At 40.3% G+C, this 19997-nt stretch overlaps 1 protein-coding gene across 7 annotated transcripts in view; it reads left to right on the forward strand.

Annotated features, from left to right (window-relative positions):
* The window catches only part of col11a1a (collagen, type XI, alpha 1a), a 90675-nt gene that overhangs the window by 20299 nt on the left and 50379 nt on the right, over positions 1-19997 (forward strand). For 2 of the 7 annotated variants that reach the window (XM_037757235.1, XM_037757233.1), the window contains exons 6-26: positions 1848-1940; positions 3577-3672; positions 5528-5794; positions 7251-7316; positions 7598-7639; positions 7754-7816; positions 9294-9368; positions 9511-9594; positions 10658-10714; positions 11932-11985; positions 12103-12156; positions 13159-13212; positions 13376-13429; positions 14426-14479; positions 14909-14953; positions 15159-15212; positions 15318-15362; positions 16479-16532; positions 17617-17661; positions 18314-18367; positions 19806-19850. In XM_037757235.1, the coding sequence (XP_037613163.1) occupies positions 1848-1940; positions 3577-3672; positions 5528-5794; positions 7251-7316; positions 7598-7639; positions 7754-7816; positions 9294-9368; positions 9511-9594; positions 10658-10714; positions 11932-11985; positions 12103-12156; positions 13159-13212; positions 13376-13429; positions 14426-14479; positions 14909-14953; positions 15159-15212; positions 15318-15362; positions 16479-16532; positions 17617-17661; positions 18314-18367; positions 19806-19850 (1455 nt within the window). Of the gene's footprint in view, positions 1-1847; positions 1941-3173; positions 3360-3576; positions 3673-5527; positions 5795-7250; positions 7317-7597; positions 7640-7753; positions 7817-9293; positions 9369-9510; positions 9595-10657; positions 10715-11931; positions 11986-12102; positions 12157-13158; positions 13213-13375; positions 13430-14425; positions 14480-14908; positions 14954-15158; positions 15213-15317; positions 15363-16478; positions 16533-17616; positions 17662-18313; positions 18368-19805; positions 19851-19997 lie in introns of all 7 variants that reach the window. The other 5 variants (XM_037757236.1, XM_037757237.1, XM_037757239.1 and 2 more) reach the window with 3 other exon arrangements.

The raw sequence follows: 19997 nt of genomic DNA on the forward strand, positions 1-19997 counted from the left end.
ACGTGCAAAGACGTTACAGCTGTCAGGATTTATTCGCAAATGATAAATCTGTGTGTCCTCATTATGAGTCGCAATTTGGAGGCAGATGCCTCAGTGACCTACTTATTTACTTGTTCAAAAGGGGTTTAATGTTAGTTCTTAGTTAATTAGTGTAACTGATAGATGTTAAATAGATATCGCTGTACTATTTTTGATCAGTGATTTATTAGATCTGCTTGTGTGTCTGTGTCCACTTTGGTGTTTCACAGATCCACTTCAGTGCGTGGCTATGCAAGTTTTATATTTGTAGAAATATAATATATATAAGGAGAATTACCATACAAAAGATCATGTATTTTAAGTTCAGACTTAAATGACTAAAACAATATGAGTATTGATCAGTCAGGCTGCCTACACTAGTACTGGAAAGACTATGAACTTATTCATATGGTATATTGCACCATTGTGGTGTACCCATAAAGGGTAAATACACACTAAATCAGCAGTTGAAACTGTGCATGGTGCACATCTGACCACATCCAAATCAGTGATGTCATAGCAGGTGTCTTCCATTAGCTGTGAAAGGTAAAATTGAAAATGTTAACCCATGGAAAGTGACGCAGCCGCTGTTGTCTGACCTGTGATATTTAGTGTATATATACCATTTAGAGTACCAACATCATTTAATTTAGTGATCATAATGCAAATGCTGAGTTCAGTCAGTACTGATCAACAATGTTAATTTTGAAGTTCTAATGAAAGCAGCTGATCGGGCTACCTATTCTGTTTCTCTGGTCTTTTTCTGCATTTCATAAAAGCCTATTAACCCCAACTGTTTACTTCTAACTCTTATTCCTGTTAGTAAGAGTTAGAAGCAAGACCCAGCAGAGGCCAAGGACACAGTGGATTATGTTATTGTTATTCAATAGATGTATTAGCCATTTTAACTACTCACACACTTAAAACTGCATCAGTCTTAAGTGCAACAAGTTAACCCCTCTTTTATATTTGCCCATTAATCATTAAGATGATTATAAGGGGCAGGGTGAAACAATCAGCGACACTGACCAGCTATAAAATAGCAATGTGGAGCCTGAACCTAAGTCAGTGCCAGCATAACCCCACAGATCCATCTGTGTTTCATTAATTTGATATTTGCTAAATACCATAACCCATCATTTTTAATCAGTTAAGCATGGTATCATGTTCGGACTTTGCTTCCAAGTTGCAGCCTGAAGTGATAAACCTTTTTGACTAGAAGCCAGGGTTTTCCCCTGCACTTCATCTGAGTAGTATTATATTGTATAGCTTCAGAAACTACAAGGGAACTACATAACTAAAAGAGAGTCCAACCACTTTAATCTGGCTGAACTTATAAAGTCCTCAAAAAAATTTACATTCGTGCAGTGAGAAAGTTCCATTACGATATCCCTGAAATGCAGCTGGTATTTTGTCTTTGAGGTTTCCCTGTTTTCCTGTTTTTTATGAGCTCTTAAACATCCCATCTGCTTACATGTTTGTAGGCTAAGACCCACATGGCTAGTTCCAGCATTTTTTTACTCGTTTGTTCACCACATCAATACCATTATCTAATTTAATAACACTTACGGCTTTGATCATTTAAAGGTAATGATGTTTTTTTAATTATTAGTAGACCTGGATTGTAAGATGTTAATACATTGATAAATTATACATTATATTACATTATAGCATTACACTTTGGCTTTAATTGTTTCAACATGTAACATGCCCAGGATGATATGTACCATATGTATCATCTTCTTGCTGAAAGAGCACTAATACTAACACTAAGACCTCTCTTCGTTCCACTCTCTCTCCTCTCTCTCTCTCTCTCCCAACCTATCTAGTACACTACTGATGATTTAGATTACTCTCAGTTCTATGATTACGCTGAGGGAGCCACAGACACCATTCCAACCGATGAGTATTCTGAACCACAGGTAAATGAAAAAAGGAAAAGAAAAGAAGATGTGTTTCCTGTAATGTCTCTTTTTGTCAGTCATCCATCCCATCCCTCAGTTCGTCTTGTGTTGTCTGTGTGTCTCAATGTTATGTTTACGTGCACACCGATACTCCAGTAACTGGGAGTAATCAGCTTTATTATAATATTTTTATTAGAATGTTTTAGCCAAAGTGTTGATTAGCCCCACTCATAGACTGTATATATAGATGGACGACGTGTCTCCTCTTCCTCCCACTGTACAAAAGTGAAACCAAAATATACACATAACATACATCAGCGTGATAAGAACTGCCTAAAATGACAGAAACCGTCTTTGGGAAAAATGTATTTGACGTGTAGTTTGATTTTTAAGTTGTCCCATCCACTAACATGGAGGGGGCGGGATTTATGACCTATACTGCAGCCAGCCACCAGGGGGCGATCCAGATGTTTTGCCTTCACTTTTGGGGAGCTGCCATGTCATCCATCTATATATATAGTCTATGACCCCACTACATTGAAAGATTGAGCAATAACCTGGGTGTCCTGACCTGGTTATGACTACACTGATTATGACCTTACAGTAAGGCAGCATGCAGTGTGCATGTAAACATACTCAGTGTGTCAATCCTCCTTGTGTCTGTTTTATGAGGCTGCTGCCTTCTCTCAATGGGAAAATGCCATCTGCTTTGATTGTTTTTTTGCATTCCAGCATGTCTTTAAAACTATTGTATATATTATCTATACTGTATATGGATATCGGCTACGTTTTACTTTACATTTTGGAAACTGAAGCTAAAGGACTCTGGGTATTACTGCAATAGCTCTAAAGAGTTGCTGAAAGGCAAATCCTGTGTGTTTTGTGTGTGCATCTGTCCCAGATAGATTTTTATATTAATGCCTGAAAATTCTCCTGTGTGTCACATGAAAGGCCCAGTCCTCGATTGTTGTGCAGCATCCTTTCTACCCAACTGTTACATAATATAAAGTTAACATGGCCAGCATTCCCATTGCAGCCCTTGTAGTTGATATACATGGTCAACGTTTTAAAGAACACCATGCAGACCAACTACTGCACATGGGCTGCTGCTGGAAAGTGGAGCACATGGAGTCTGACAGTTGGGTTGGAAAAGACTCTGTACAACGGTCGCGGATTGTGCCTTTAAATCATTTCCACTTTTAAATGTTCCATGTTTGTCTTGGTGTTCTTTGTCGCCGCCACCTCTTCCAGAGAAAGAAACGTAGTGTCTCCATGAAAAAGAAGAGGACCAGAAAGTCCCTCAGTAAAACTAAGGCCAAGCCCTTAAACTTCTTTGCTGCCAAAAAATCAGCAGCTAAAAAGTTTGCCGCTAAGAAGAAGCGACAGATGCCTGGCTACCAGGCCACAGCGCCAGCACGACCCAGAGGCAATTTTAGGGTAAACGTCCACGTAAAGACAAAACCAAATCGCATCAAGATCTTCCTGCCTTGAAGGGAAAATCTCTGATGGCAGACTTAGAGCTCCCTAACCTCTTTTGTGTAGAAGTAGCAGAGTCTGTAGCCAGCTTGAAAGGACCCCTAGCAAATAACCTCTGGTTCGAGCCTTTGTGTTAACCCTCGCTTTATATTTCTTTCCTTTTTTCAACATGACTCAGCCAAACAATGTAGGAGATTACAATACAGACTATGACTACGGAACTGTAGATGGTACTCAAACTCAGTCCCCCTATGCCACGAGCGGACCCAGTGAGGTAAATTTCATCTTCATTCTTATGCTTGTAAAAAACAGTGTTAGGTGTTTTGGGAAATGTGAGCCGGGAAGATTTTGCCCAAGGAAGTATCTGGTATGAAATGACAAAGACACAACCATTCTACTGAATCGATGTGTCTTTTGACTTACTAAGAATTTGGTGTGTGGCAGAACTGATGGACAGAGGGAGATTTTTTAATGTTTAAAAGCTACAACCCACTTGTTCCACTGCATGCAGATTCTAGGGAAGCATTGCATGCTTAGAAAATAATGCGGTGGACATTGTGGAGGTTATTTGTAGCTTTATCTCGTCATACATTTTTGGCAAAGGCTGCAAATTTTGTTAGTTCCCAGCAAGTTAACACATTAGATCTAGTCAGACACCGCAACATAGTTGTCTAACTGTGTCTGGCATATGGAAGTAATTGTGGCTTTGAACAAACATTTGCCATACTGACTTTACTGTGTGTTAATATTATGATTAGAAAAGGCTATTTGTTCTGGAAACATGTGGCCCTCCAACATGAAACCACTCAGACTTTTAGTGAAGTAACATGTGCGCCTTTACCAAGAGCCATTAATATGTTCTGTGATATTTAGAGATAGTGCTGTTCGCTCAGTCACTCTGGCTTGTCTGCTTTTATTACCCACACAAAGAGTGGAGAGTTGACGAGATTTGCAGCCTTATCCAGGATTAAAAGAAGCTGATGATGGCAGAGCCTTTCTCAGCCAACGCCACTTATAGTAAATGATAGTGGAGATTATCTATTAAGTAACATATTATGCCCTGTCCATCACATCTTAAGCTTGGTTTAGATCACTAGTTCTGCTAATTACCTCTAAAAGAACTATGATCGCCAAGGTTAAAATCTCCTCACAGCCAGCTATGAATGTGCATCATCCATGGCAGTGTTTGACTAAAGTGGATGTGATTCTACAGGCAATTTCTAAATGTATCATTTGGCAAGATGGAGCGCTGCCAATAATAACTGTGTAATTGCATCCATTTTGTTGCTCTCCAAAGCTAAAGCTAAGCAGCGATCAGTTTGGATTGAAAGACAAAAATGTGCCAGGTGATTGTGGTTGTAGTACTTGTGCCAAATACAGAGTGTACCAGGGTAAACAATACAATGACTAAGAAATGTAAAATTGAGTTGTATGTATCTTGATGCACTCTGTATATCTGCACAGCTACTACAATCTGATGATTGAGTAGATGTCCATGCAAATTGCAGCTTGTGTCATTTACAGACATCTATTTCAGCCTTCCTTTACTGTCTGTATCAGCAGTATGATGAGAAAGAAAAGAAGGCTGAGATAACATCAAGTCTGTCTTGACATGTAGGGTTAACAAACTTTTGATCATCAGACTTTATAATGATTTTATTCAGTCGTCACGGTAACACTTTATTTATCCCTTTGTATGTAATTTACTATTTACTGAACTGAACTGCACTACTGTATTTCATGAATGTGTGATTTAACAGAGCATGCAGCGTTTGTAACATTTCCATCTTGGAAGAGTTTTACACCGGGATTGTTAATGCAGATACTTAATCAGTACATAATTATTATAGTTTACACAGCACACAGCACTGCCAAGTCAGTAACTGTCAGATATTTTCTCTATTCCTCCAAGATAACTCAAGATTGTTATTGTTGTTGGAATGAATAAGGTGTTACCGTTGCTATTTTGAATTTTATTTTCTGCATATCATGCTGAATTGATATTCAATTTGCTTTAATAACATCTAAAAGTAGACTATTTGCCTCAATTGCTTAACTAACATCCTTATTTCCTTGGTTGCTCACCATCACTTCCCCCCCCCCCTCTTCGCCTGGGTAACACCTGGAAGGCTGTGGAGGAGGATGTTGTCGGTGCATTTGTCACCGAGGCCACTCCCGTTGCTCCGGAGCCCGTTGTCCCAGAAACGGTGGACAAATTGGAAACTGGTGTGGACGCATATGACTTTAAGGAATATGACTTGGGCGAGGTTGACAACAGGTTGTATGATTACGGGGCGTATGATGAGTATGGCACGGCCCCGCCCAGACCCACGGCAAACTACCACGAGGAGGTGGGGCCTGGGGTCGCAGCTGAAACTGACGTTTCTGAGAGCACCGTAAGTACCACCCCCCGGCCCGGTGACTGAGGGGTGTGAGCATGAACGGCACGCTACACGTTAGGGACTCTGTTTGTGTTTTGGACTCACTCTGTTTTCCAGTGCACGCCTTCCTAGTTGGTTGCTTGGCAATGTGTCATTGACATGTTGAGTGTGGAGTCTTGCTGCTGTCTCACTGGTGTATGATTGCTGATTTAATGATTTAATGATTGACAGCTATGATAGGGACAATGCATGCAACTGGGTTTTCTTCATTTAATAGATCTCATTCTGACATACTGATCAGTGTGTGCACAAGCACAGAGATTATTCATACTTCTCTTCTTTCTTCAAACTTCACCCCTCCCCACACACAGCATTCAGTCAGGGTATGTCGGCCCCACCTGTACACCACCCATACATACCGCCCCATACACCCTCCCCACCCACTGATCCCTCTCTCTCCTCCTCTGCCATTTTAACAAGCAGCCTGTCTGTGACATATCCCTCCCTGTATGCACAGCAATTAGCCCATAACTCATAGGCAGCTTTCTGCACAGTACACACACACAGTTGTAATCAAGATGTTATGGATTCCTTTCACTTCCCTCTCAAACATTTAAACTCTGCCTTCACCAACCAACAGTCACAGTTTGTCATCTAGTTAGTATATATATTTAACATGCATCCTTCTCTTTAATTAGCCATTTTCTGTCCGAACATCATCAAACACAATTTTGTGTCTGTAAGGGTATTTTTACCATGTGAGGGCAAGGAATTTAATAGTCTTGTACAACTTCTTAGTACCCCTCTACGCACACACCGCAAACCCTCCCACTCCTAATCCTCTCCATCTCACCCCACCTTCTCTCCCAAAACACACAAACACACAATAAAGCTGAACAAATTTACTACCACTAATGAAATACAGTTGTGTTCAGCTATTCATTTATATTTAGTCATTTGCAATGTTGTATACAGATTAGAATAGAAGATGCTTATCTTCACTTAAATGTGAAACTGTACATTGTAGGGCAGTGTCTCTTGTTCTCTCTCTCTGTCTCTATATATGCATCTATTTGTGATATTTTGTGAGGTTTGCATGACAATAACCTGTTGGTGTTACGTTTTATTTGGTCACCATTAGCCACACTGCACAATGGCAATGCAATGACGGCATTGCTCCATTTCAAGCGCATAGAGGTCCATTCTTGCTCATTACAACTAACATTTTGCCTGATTGGTTCCGTAATGTCACCTCACTTTGTGTTGTTCTTCATTCACTCTCTGCCTCTGACATAGCTACAGTAGTTGCAACCGAGTACGTGATATCGACCGATTGTTCAAGCACTAACACACATTCTTTTCACTGGCTGAACGGCCTCCTCCCTCCTTGCTCATCATTGCTATTCATTCACCTGTGGACTATAGCGGCTGTGTGAAGAATGTCACCTCTGTGCTTGCTTTGTAACTGCAGGTTGCTGGGGCTGCAGGAGCCCTCGGCCAGAAGGGAGAGAAGGGCGAGCCGGCTGTCATCGAGCCTGTAAGTGATATAATCATTTATCATTACAATTGTGAGAAATGATTGTGTTTACTGAGTAAGCTGTCAAACTTTTCTATCACTTTTAGTACAAATTGCAAATGATCTAAAACCAAGTGCAATTGACGTCCACTCCTGAACAGCAGTTTTACTTATTTCAAGACCCACTGGTCAAACACCCAAAACTTGCAGCAGAGTTTCCCCCCAAATTCGTCGACTTATCCTGAACCTGCTGTTGCACAGGACAGTGTTTGTGGTGTGAAACAATGTGTTTGTTTTTAAAGGGCATGCTGATTGAAGGACCACCAGGACCCCACGGCCCAGCTGTGAGTATCTTGTTAAAAAAGTGTTTTGCACCTGAGCATAATTAAACAACATTGTTGTCAGAATTTAATGAGCTTGCCTGTTGGCGGTGTACTGACTGAGCTCTGTCTTTTTAGGGTCTTCCAGGTCCCTCAGGCCTACAAGGACCCCCAGGCCCCGCTGGAGATTCTGGTGACAGGGTGAGTTGTCATTTATGTCCCCAAACCAGCCACATTTTTTTCATGTGTTTATTCTGTTGAAAAATAACCAAACCAAACCAAATTACAATTGGAAGATCATTGATTCGGCTACTTCACGCAAGGCCTCTTACTGTACCTAGGTCAAGTTATATTTGTGTAAGTTATATGTAAAAGTGTTCCAATCTGCTGCACTAACTCCTTACTTAGCTGCATATTGATTTAAATTAATGACACTCTGTTAGCTAATAGGCATTAATGAATGCTTGAGTGTCTATATATTTGTCACTTTATTGGTAAGGTGACCTGTAAGACAGTCTGCAAAAAAAAATGTCATTCAAATATGTTTTGCTGCTGTACAGAACTATTTTAGAAAGCTTTTTTTAATCATGGCCACATAAGATATGTTCTGGATTGGCAGGTGATGAATAAAATTGTACAATGGGACTCCTCATGTATCGCTCGCTTGAGCTCCACCTTGTCCATTATTTTCACTATTTTACTGCTCATGCATCATGGCACACTTTGATCATTGTGACATCAAAGATGTGACATGTGAGTGAGTTTTAACCCATCACACATCAATTATTATGGCCTCTTAAAGATTAGAAGAAGTGGAATGATATTTGGCCTGAGTGTCCCTTGGTAAGAGGTATCCATATTTAACGCTTTGCTCTTTAGACTCTCTCTGTTCCACAGACATGCAACACACACTTACACACACAAACATGGGCACCAGAATTAATGGAAAAGGATGTTGCTTTTGGACCGTAGACAGTAGCGTGGTTTACAGATGGACAGGCCTAGTCTATGTGTGCTGAAGGAGGAGGAACACATGTTGATCAAACTAACAAACAACACACCTCAAGCATTTACTACTTCATCTGTGTGTCCTCTCATGTGGTGGGTGTGTGTGCATGTGAAAGTTTGTGGCTGTGTTTGTATTTCCTTCTATATGACTGCCACTGTTTACAGTGTATGTAATGGCACAATTTAAGAGTCAAAACCATCAGGATCAGGTACATTTGAGGCAATATCACTGCATATGTATGTATATGTTTGTGCAGTCTGTCTATACTTTGTTGTTGTACCGTCTTACACTGTTGTCAGTGATCTACATCATAAATTCTTCAAAATTCAAACCAGATGTAAATGTTATTACCTGAAAACCACAAAAAGTGTATCATTATGCGGGGCATGTGACAAAGCCAACAGGATAGGCAGTGAAGCAGCTTTTTATTTAAATCACATTAGTTGCTAATGTAGCTATTTAGATATAATCATATATACATTACAAACATACAGTACAAGCAGCTACGTGATTTATATTTTTTAATAATCACTGAGGAGCCACCGGAGAAATAGGAATTCCAAATCTCTATCATGTTGTCCTTTTTAAATGTTTTTCTTCCACATGCTACAGTTAATCTTCTAAAGTTGATCATTTTATAAATCTGGTGGAGTCTCTTCTGTATTGCAGGGTCCTCCTGGTCGTGCTGGTCTGCCTGGTGCTGATGGTTTGGCAGGGCCCCCTGGCACCATGCTGATGCTGCCAGTAAGTTTTCAGAATATCGCAACATAAGTACATACCAACTACCTTTTACACATCATTCCATATTTAGACCGATTTCCAGGGTGTTGAGTAGTGCAGACAAACAGAATGAGCAACTTTTTTAATTGTTGTGTGTGTTCAACAGTTCCGTTTTGGCGGGGACGGTGAGAAGGGTCCAGTGGTGTCGGCCCAAGAAGCCCAAGCCCAGGCCATCCTGTCCCAGGCCAGAGTAAGTAGAAAAGGCCCACAGTCTGTGGACAAACCCCCACCCCCGCTCTGCTCTCCACACACAGCTGTAGGGGTAAAGGAGGGGAAGGATAAAGGAGACAGTATTTTGGTGGGGAGGGGAGGAGGGAAACTGCATTTTGTTGGCCTTGCAAGGCTAAAAGGAGACATGCCAAGCAGGCTGAAGACCAACAACATAAAAAGGCCACTTTGAACAGATGGACAGACAGGAGAGACTGTTAAAAATACTTTAGGGGCTCTTGACCTGCGGGTGGGCTAAACCAACAGGTGTAGAAAATATCCCTGTGTATATGTGGGAGAGGAGGTGGGCGGGTAGAGGAAAAGAAAAAATCTGGGCTTCTGCACAATATCCCACATTAATTACACAGTCAGAGAGCACAGTGAACAGAGAGATTAAGTGTGGAAATAAATCTCTGAGTTTGCTGGACCATAAGACAACACAATAAGAAAGCAATTAGAGAATGATCCAGAAAAGGACCCCAAGGCATCGTATACATTACAATGAAATGTGGGGAAATTATAACATTTATTGTCAGTATACTCAATTTAAAGCTCTAGTGTGGCAAAATAAGATATATTGTAAAAAATATAAAAAAGTAATGTTTTTGTAAATAGAAAATCAAAATATGTAATTGAAATTATGTAATATGATTTGTCTACTACTTCATAAAATGTGTCATTGTTTTAATTAAAACAATGACATTTTATTGGTTTGATTATAATCTGTCATGAAACAACATAACAATAACACTTGTCTTAGTAGAAATGAAGAAATCACAGATTCAACTCAGTGTGAAACATGAACATGCAAGATGAACCATGCAATAATATAAAATAGATAATGAAGTAAATAACAAGATATATAGATATAGCATATAAGAGAAACAAGGTGTAATGTATAAAATTGAAGCATGACATAGGGAAAAAATATACAAACGTGTACAAACACATAATATATGCTCTATGTACAGAACGTAGATTTTCTTGGATGGATATCCATATTTGTGGAATTTGACCTTGTTCTTTTCTGTGTTTGTGCCCTGCAGCTGGCTATGAGGGGACCCTCAGGGCCAATGGGTCTGACAGGAAGATCAGGGCCAGTGGTGAGTCTGCTTTTTTGTTTGTGCTTTTGTGATTGTTTGTAGGAATTTGGCAATTTCCTTTTTTTTTTTTTTTCAGCACCTACTATTCATCCTACTATATGTGCATATGATAATTAAAGTTGTCATATGAAGACACAATATCAATTTGGATTAATAATATCACACTTGAAATGACTCAAAGCTTGATGGTATATGCTTTTTACCAATATTTCAGAAACAGTTTTGGAATTCAACGCTGATGACAGTTCTGCATTGTCTAAGAAAAATCATCTTAGTGTTTTCAGGACAAATGTATTGGCAGAGACCAGAAACAAGGTTGCTTGCTGCCAGCTGCCAAGAAAATTTCATCCTGTTGTTGGTCCTCCCCCTCCTGGGCTTGTTGATACACGATCTACTATTTATCTGCAGGAAAAGGCCCTGCAAAAGACACAAAGAAATCCCCTCTGTTAAATCTGCTCTTCTCAGGCTAAAAGCCAAGCTTCATGATCTGAAATAGTATGGCAATAAGTAGATAGAAAGATCAATGGATGGAAGAATGTGTGGCTTTTATCTGTATCTGTACCTCTCCAAAATGTTTCCCTTCTTAATTGATTACATGTTTAAAACCCTGCTTTTCAGGCATTCAAGCTATTTCGTGATTCTAAAATGTCTGTCTGTAATTGCCAAATCACCAGCTTTAAATACCTGTCTGCAGACAGATTACAGTATGTGCCCCAAATCTCTGCATAGACCAACAATCTAGCATTGCATTTTTAGACCCAAGTACAGTAAATGCCAAAAGACAGCCAGTTGTGTTAATGTGTCTGCATGTTTTTAAACATTTAACACTATCAGGATAATTTCACATACCTTTTAAAGCAGATTCTAATCATTTATATGCTAAAAACAAAACAAAAATGAACAGCAATGTTTGTGTCAGTTGCATATAATCCATTATTAAGAACAACTGACATATAGCTTGATAGAACTTAAAGGATCTTATTGTCTTTGACTGTCTTCACTTGACGTCCCAGGTAGTTCATGCATCTGTAGTAGCAGGAATGCGTGGATTCATTTTCCTTCAGATTAACACACAAAAACAATGTACATGTTGAGCTAAACATCGCCATCTGCTGTTTACTTTACGCTATTTCTTACTCCTCTGTCCTGCAGCAAACTGCATGTGTCACAGTTTGAATGAATAGTATTTAAGAGTGGTTTGTGTTCTCTCTCTTCAGGGTCTACCTGGTAATCTTGGACTCAAAGGTGAAGGCGGAGACCACGGTCCTCAGGTGAGTAGGGAGCGATGATCTGAATAATTCAGATAAAATATCCCTCACCAGTGACTGAAGGCCACTTCCCAGGCTATTAGTCCTTTGTCACTAAGTGGTCCTCATGTGTCTGTACAGGGTCCTCGTGGCATCCAGGGGCCGCAAGGACAACCTGGCAAAAGTGGCAAGAGGGTGAGTGAACTCAATGACCTGTCCACTTTCACTGTGCTGCGTGTGTGTGTGTGTGTGCTCACATGCCTGTGTTTGTTGTTGTGTGGCCGTTTGTACTGTGTGGTCACTGCTCAAACACTGAGAGGCTTATTCCAGACCAACAAACAATTGCTTGATATGTGCTTAAAGGCCTGCGCTGCCTCCAATCCTCGGATCAATGGCCAGGCAGTAAATCTGTCTGAAAATGCCCAAAAGGGAAAACTGGCTATGGTGTGGGACACAATTAGTGTCACGGTGCAGTCCCTCTGCAGGGCCAAACGTCTTGATTACTAATAAACATAAACCAGTCATAAGCAAATTAGTCATGTAAGCTTGATTCATGGGTCAATTGTGAGCCATTAGTTGATTTTAATGTCACAAAATGTGATAAAAGAATAAGAAACTTCTGTGAGTGTAAATATGTAACCTCATCTATTGCTGTATTGGACTCATTTTTCTTGCATCCCCTTTTTCTGTCACTTCAAACGGGTAAAAAAAACAACAACTAATCAAGCAATTGAGGCGAGGAGGCAATAGTTTCAAAGGATTGTATAAACATCACTGCAACAGAAAATCTGAGTGGAATGAGAATAAGAAATATATTTCCTTTATTATTTTGGAACTTCTACAATGTATTATACTGGCAGCAGACTTTATAGATGATTCACAGTCCTCCTTAGTTCCACCTCTTGATTGCTTAATTGATTTTTTTGTATATTGCTGTTGTAATATTTTGTCAACCAGTGATTTGTGTTAGTCAGCTCTACTGCCTGCCCTTCGGTGCCAACACTGTCTACTGCCTCAGGCATACTTAGTACAACACAAAAAAGATAACACAGTAAAACCACAAAACAACTTTAATTATCTTAAACAGGATTTTCTAGAATTTCACAGGAGTTTTTGCCTAAACTCATCTTACTAACTGACTACTACAATACGTAAGTCTTTATGTATGTGTGTCATTTTTATGCTAATGTTTCTCAGGGCCGCTCCGGAGCTGACGGATCCCGTGGAATGCCTGGAGAGCCAGGCTCCAAGGTACCATATGCCGTCACACAACTTTTCATGTTTATGTAACTAACTACAAATGAAAAAATGATTTCCACAAAGCTTTGCTGTGAGCATGCTGCAGCTCATGATGACTTTGATGTGTGGTGATATTGTGTGGTCTGGTGACATCCTCTGTTGTGTTTCTCTACAGGGTGACAGAGGCTTTGATGGTCTGCCCGGACTGCCTGGTGAAAAAGGACACAGGGTGAGTACAGTATGGTAGCTGTCACCAGTTCAGTTTGTCAAAATCCTGTGGTAAAATATACAATTTTTGATGTTCTCAAAAACAGATGTTTAGTCCTTTACTGTTGCAGAGTCCACTGAAGTTTAATACCTGTGAGATTTGTCCATTGAGTGTAAGAATGAGGCAGATTTTGAAGGAATCCTCACGAACAACAGAGTAGTGTTTTGCCTGAGAAACAAACTCCTGTAGATGTTTTTAAGCTTATGAACAAAATACCATTTCATCATTTGATAAGTCACAAAACTGGCATTAAAAGAAAATCCTTTAGTTATTGGGGATTTGTCTTCTTAGATTACTCTGATTTACTGAAGGGTCGGGTATCTTTTAGATGGCAAACGTTTCGGATGTAATGAAATATATTTGGCTACAGGCACCAGTCAGAGATCACGTTGAGTGACCTGAGGGGGGGGGGTATATGTTTGTTTTATTTCACTAATGTACCTGCATTAGTAAGACTGACATAGAAAAATGTAATGACAGCATTGCACTGAAACCAGATAGCCATATTTTATGTATTCCAAGTTTGTAGAATGAGCCACAGTTCATAAAGCAGAGATCACTTCATTGTGGAGGGCAAGTATTTTTCTTTACTTTAGGGAGATAAACTCGCAAAAAAACATCATAATATATCAAATACAACAAACGATATATGACAAAACAAAAAAGGTTTCAAGTAACTAACAAAATCCACATCTGTAGAGCTGTATGACTGAAATGTATGAAGCATGGAATACAGCATAATATGAGTTTTCAAAATAAAAACAGCATAGCAGTCAGAATGATGCAGAATAGGTCCAGTATGAAAATATATTTGAGAAAAGCTGAAAGAAAAAAAGTCTCACACATGTAACAAGAGCTGATTGGTTCCAGACACATTAAGGCGTGGTTGGTTCATAAAATGAATGAATTAACCCAAATCTGTCTCTTATTTTCTTTCTCTCTCTCTCTCTATCTCAGGGGGAGCTAGGGCCAATGGGACCCACAGGTGCCTCAGGAGAGGATGGACAGAGAGTAAGTACTTCCTCTTTTAACTAAAACCCTAAAGGATTTTTAGGAAACTTGCACTGAACTGAGGTGAAGCACTAACACGTGCAGTTACATCAGCGGTGGTCATAGAGCTCAGCCCCTCAGGCAGCAGCAGCTGGGTGGAGATCAGCTGTGAAGGAGGAGGGTTTGTGTTTAACCTTTCCTCCCCCTGAAACTAACTACCCCACTCAACCCTCCACCCCCAGGCGGTTACTACATTCAACAATGTTTGGTTAGGTTGAGATTAAGCCCTGACTAATACAGGCTTTCGAGAGCTTACGATTATAGGTGGTGATAGATATTTAATGTTTCAATGCAAGATGCCAGTGTTTACTTCAGATTGTTGAAATTACAGAGCTTGAAACACTGAACTTCTCCAATGACGACTGACTTATGTCTTTTTCCTTCCCTTAGGGCGAGGATGGAGAGATCGGGCCCCGAGGATTAGCTGGCGAGAGTGTAAGGCTTGTCTGCTGTCGGTTTTGTTTCATCAGGCTATTCCAAAACATATGGGATTCCTACATGTTGCAACAAGATCCTCTTAAAGCTGATCTCTGTTGTCTTTGACAAAAGTATTCCCCAAGAGGACACGATTGCTCTACTGGAAATCATTCAGCAGTGTTTTGAGAGTTGAATATAAGTCATTGCTTCTCATTGTTCATAGGGTCCTAGAGGTTTGCTTGGACCTCGTGGTTCTCCAGGACCCCCTGGATCTCCTGTACGTACCATCTCCTTTACCATCCCTATATTTATGATATCATTTTCTGTATGAATAAATCTGATATGAGGTATACATGGGGCTTTTCTGACTTGTCCTTCGCAGGGTGTTGCTGGAGTTGACGGGCCTTCGGGTTCCAAAGGAAACATGGTATGAACACAACTTACTCTTACTAAACTAACAAAGATGTTGCTCTGTCAGTTCCTAAGGCTGCAGAGTTTCAGACATTGTCTGAGCTGTACATGACTGTTTCTATGAGTTTGCACTGTCTAGGTTAGGCTGTTAAAATCCCTTTAGGATGCACAGCTGGAGGTCAAAGGTCATGCCTCAGAAGACCTGAGAAGGAGAGTAGTCTCTTCAAATGGATCAAAGGATCAAATGATAAATTGTGGGGCTGCCTTTTCTGGATATTACCAAATAAATACTGTATAATGACAGGCAAGGTTTGAAATGTACCACAGCTAATGAATAAAATGCTGATTTAGGGTCAAACATGTACCCTCAAGCCCTTGAATACATTTACAAAGCCGCCTACACATGATCGGCAGTATAATCGCTCTGCGCTGGCCGTGCCGTTGTTTTCCTATAGGGAGAGCGTTGCCGCCCGGCTAGGCGGAAGCGCTACCCTTGGCTCGGCGCAATGCTTGAAATTGCCTGCGTGCGCTCAAAGTTAAAATTATTTCAACTTTGACGTTGGTTGCCGCTGATCTTTCAAACAATGAGACAACAGCTGAAACGGTTGTTGCCTAGAAACAGTGAATGGCGTTCCTTGCGCACTTTTTGATGACATATTATGCCTTTGCTGCGCTTTGCCTCTGCGAGGCTCTGCACCCTAACCTCGCGGTGAGCAAAGAGCAAATTTCTTATCATGTGAAGGCAGCTTCAATAAGCTGGATTGTATCTTAAAGTTTCCTTGTGGCTGGTACAGTACTGCTATGTCTGTCCTACTTCCCACCCTTGTTACATTATGTATACGTGACCATATACAATATTAAACATACAGTTTGCCATTTGATTTATTATTTTTAGTTCAATTAGTTATTCAGAACAGTCTGTGTTTTTTATCTTATCTTATCTGGGACTGGGAGCAGCTAACATAAAGCATGTTTACTTGCCATAGTGATTTATGCAGTAGGCAGAAGGTTGGATGGAACCCACCTGACTGTTGGCAATGACAATAATCCTTGTAATTCAGGTAGCAGTGTTTGGGACAGAGGATTACTCTGGAACTAGTGTTTGGTTTTGACAGCCTCCATCTTTTTTCAGGGACCACAAGGAGAACCAGGCCCACCCGGGCAGCAGGGTATCCCCGGAACACAGGTGAGTGAATCAATCATACACCCGAGACTCCTTTGACAAAGGCACAGACAGAGTGTCAGTGTTGATGCATGCATCATGATGTGTACATACAGAGAAGTGGCCACAGACACACTCGTTTTAGGCCTCACTGCTGTCTGTATCTTCCACCACAAACCCCACACGCAGAGAAAAGCAGATTTACTTCACACACACACGTGCACTCCCCACACACATTTCTCTCAAATATTTTTCCGGGGTTTATCTTGGGAAGGGGAATGTTTCGGGGTTGATCCAGTTGAAAGCATCTTATTCATGTTGGTGGAATTCCTGCAAAGCTGCCACACCTGTTGGAGCAAGCTTCAGTGCCTCAAATTACCCCTGCGACACACACACACACACACACACACACACACACACACGCAGGTACACATCAGGTAGCCACCTAGAAACGTATATATGGGAACACATGCACAAATATTAAAGTTTAAGCAGTACCACAGGCATGCTAGATGCTAATATGCCTACACACACCCTCATTATGCAAACAACCACACCCACACACACACACACACACGCAAACGCACACACACACACACACACACAAAGCTGTACTTCTATACTTGTGGGGACACTCATTGACATAGTGCATTCCCTAGCTCCTTACCCTAACCCATCACCAGTAAATACAGCACGTAACCCCAACCCGTATCTTAACCTAAACCTAATTCTAACTTCAACCTTAAAACCAAGTCTGAACCCTCAAACAGGCCTTTGAAGGACTGTTCGAAGGTGAGGACCGGACAACATTTTAATTTTCCAAAAAGTCTAACTCACTTTCAAGGTCTAAAGCTCAAATTGGTTCTCACGAAGATAGCTGTAAAAGTACACACACACACACACACACACACGCGCACACACACACACACACACGCACACAAAGGAACAAGCTTAACAATCCTTCATTAGCTCAAATATTTACAACTCCAACAAACTCTTCAGTTTGTCCAGCTTGTGTGTGTGTGTGTGTGTGTGTGTGTGTGTGTTTGAGCATGCTTGTTGTTGCCGTAGCAACGGACTCTCATTTCTATGTGTCTCTGTCTCACAGGGTCTTCCTGGTCCTCAAGGTCCTATCGGACCACCTGGTGAAAAAGTATGTAACCTTTTTTTTTATTTTTCTGTGTAAAATGTACATACAAAATTGAAGCACAATAAGTATAACATAAAATAAAAAACGGACTCATGGTTTCAGGACCAAAAGATCATAGTGAATAGTAAGAAATGATTGATTAGCCAAAAGATAATCAGCAATTTATATTTATTTGAAAACTGTTGTTTCAGGTTTAGGATGGAAAATATTCTCCATATAATGTAGCTTTTTGATTAGGCTAAATTTAGCCTTTTCTTATTTGGTATCAACAATCCAACTATATAATTAGAATGGTTTAAACAAAATGTAGATGTTTTAGTTAAGTCAAGTCAATGTTATTTATAAAGCCCAAAATCAATAATCACTCATTTGAATTCTATCTATTCTACCAAACACAGCGGGTCATTGTGTCATTTAACATTAAATATCGTTTAATCTGTTAATGCTTTTAAGCTTAATCTGAACATGTGTATTTAAACAAATGTGACTAGCCATGTTTAATCAGGGACAGTCTGCAAAAAGAAAGGTCTTAAAATGTTTTATGTTTTTTTGTAACCTGCAGACTCTCTGAATGAACTCTGCACTGTCACCTTTAGAGAATTCTGAAACTGGTTTATAACCTATGATCTTTGACCTTTTTCTTTTCCCCTTACAGGGACCTCATGGCAGGTCGGGGTTGCCTGGATTACCTGGAGCTGATGGGCCTCCTGTGCGTGCTCTTATCACCTATTTACGTACATACAGTATATCAGTATTATACACACACATAAACAGAAATACAAAACCACTTTACTCCACCAAAAACCTCAGACACTGAGGTTGATACAGTACATACACATGGATGTTCCTACAACTGTAAATGATATAAAACCAGTTTAGAGTGAGCACAAGTTTTTTTTCTCAACACCAAGTTCAACCCCCGATTCCCAACACAGAGTTGACCTGTGTATGACCCTTTTAAACCAGATCTGATGACCTCATCAAGCTGTTACATAATATATGAGTATGGGATGCAGGTCAGGTAGATGGTGACATTGTCTACTCTACAGCTGTCCTGCACTTTCAAACCATTTCCAGTATATGACTCGCTGGACACCCCAGCTTAGAGATGTAGAGCTTTGTGTAAATGTTATCAGTGGCCATCTTAAAGAGAACAGCCATGTTTATAAACAAACATTACATTAATTATATTAATTAATAATTTTTATTTACTTTAAAGATCTCTCCATAACTCCAAATCCCCATCTAAAAACTTAACCAGAAGTATAAAAATGCATTTTAGACTGTAGAAGCCAAAAGTGTATAGACTGTGAATACACTGTTTTGATGGGTTTACCCTTTTGGCGTATGACACACACAGAGCCCTCTTGTGAAATACTGCAGAACTGTGCCTCGGAAACCTCTCAAGGCAAAAAAAAATATAAGAAATGTGCCTTTGAGTTTTGCTATTCTAGACCTGTAGAAGCTCTTGTCATTCCTCCTTTTCTGCCCTCGCTAGCAGAGGTGTGTAAATTCAAGAGGCAGGCAGCCCTTAGTTGCCCTCAGGCCCCAGAGCTTTGTGATTTACAGCCTTCTGCCTCAACCTCACACCTCAAATTGGAGGTGCCAGGTGTTCACAGCTAAAGGTTTCCATATATATATATGTGTGTGTGTGTGTGAAGGTGTGTATCGAGCCGTTTGTATGAGCTTGTCCACCTGCCCCATCACTCTGACACTACCAGTGTCCACCACACTATACGGGCTATAACCGTAACACAGAACAAGCTCACTGACATGTCTTTCACATAGAGGACTGTGTTGTTGGTGTGTAGTTGTTGACCACGTTTTATCAGGATTCAACACTGCTTTGGTTTGATAAAGCATATACAGGTTACTCTGTGTGAAGGGCATCCCTTCGCTCTTATTTTCAGATATGTATATTTATTGCTTTGCCATGCCACCTAGAACAGCCTTTTAGGACAACACAAAGGTCTTCCCCCCCCCTGTAGACAATGATCGTAACGCAAATCCACATGCACTACACTTATTGTTTGTCAACTAGCTGAATAACATACATTTGTTCACACCATTCACTGTGTTAAGTGTTTAGTTTAAAAACAACATTGTATCAAACACTTTTAACCCCTTTTTGAATGCTTATTTTACAGGGTCATCCTGGTAAAGAGGGTCCACCTGGAGAGAAAGGAGCCCTGGTAGGTGTTTTTAAGAAGGAATTGAGTCATTTGGGTAGTATGTTTATTTGCATGTGTGTGTGCGCTGCAGTGGAAAGAAAATGTCTTAGTGTTTTAAAAATGTTAACATAAAATGTACGGTAATTCATTTTTAATGTATTAAGAGAA

The sequence above is a fragment of the Sebastes umbrosus genome, chromosome 21, assembly GCF_015220745.1.
Source record: "Sebastes umbrosus isolate fSebUmb1 chromosome 21, fSebUmb1.pri, whole genome shotgun sequence".
In the NCBI taxonomy this organism is placed as follows: Eukaryota; Metazoa; Chordata; class Actinopteri; order Perciformes; family Sebastidae; genus Sebastes; species Sebastes umbrosus.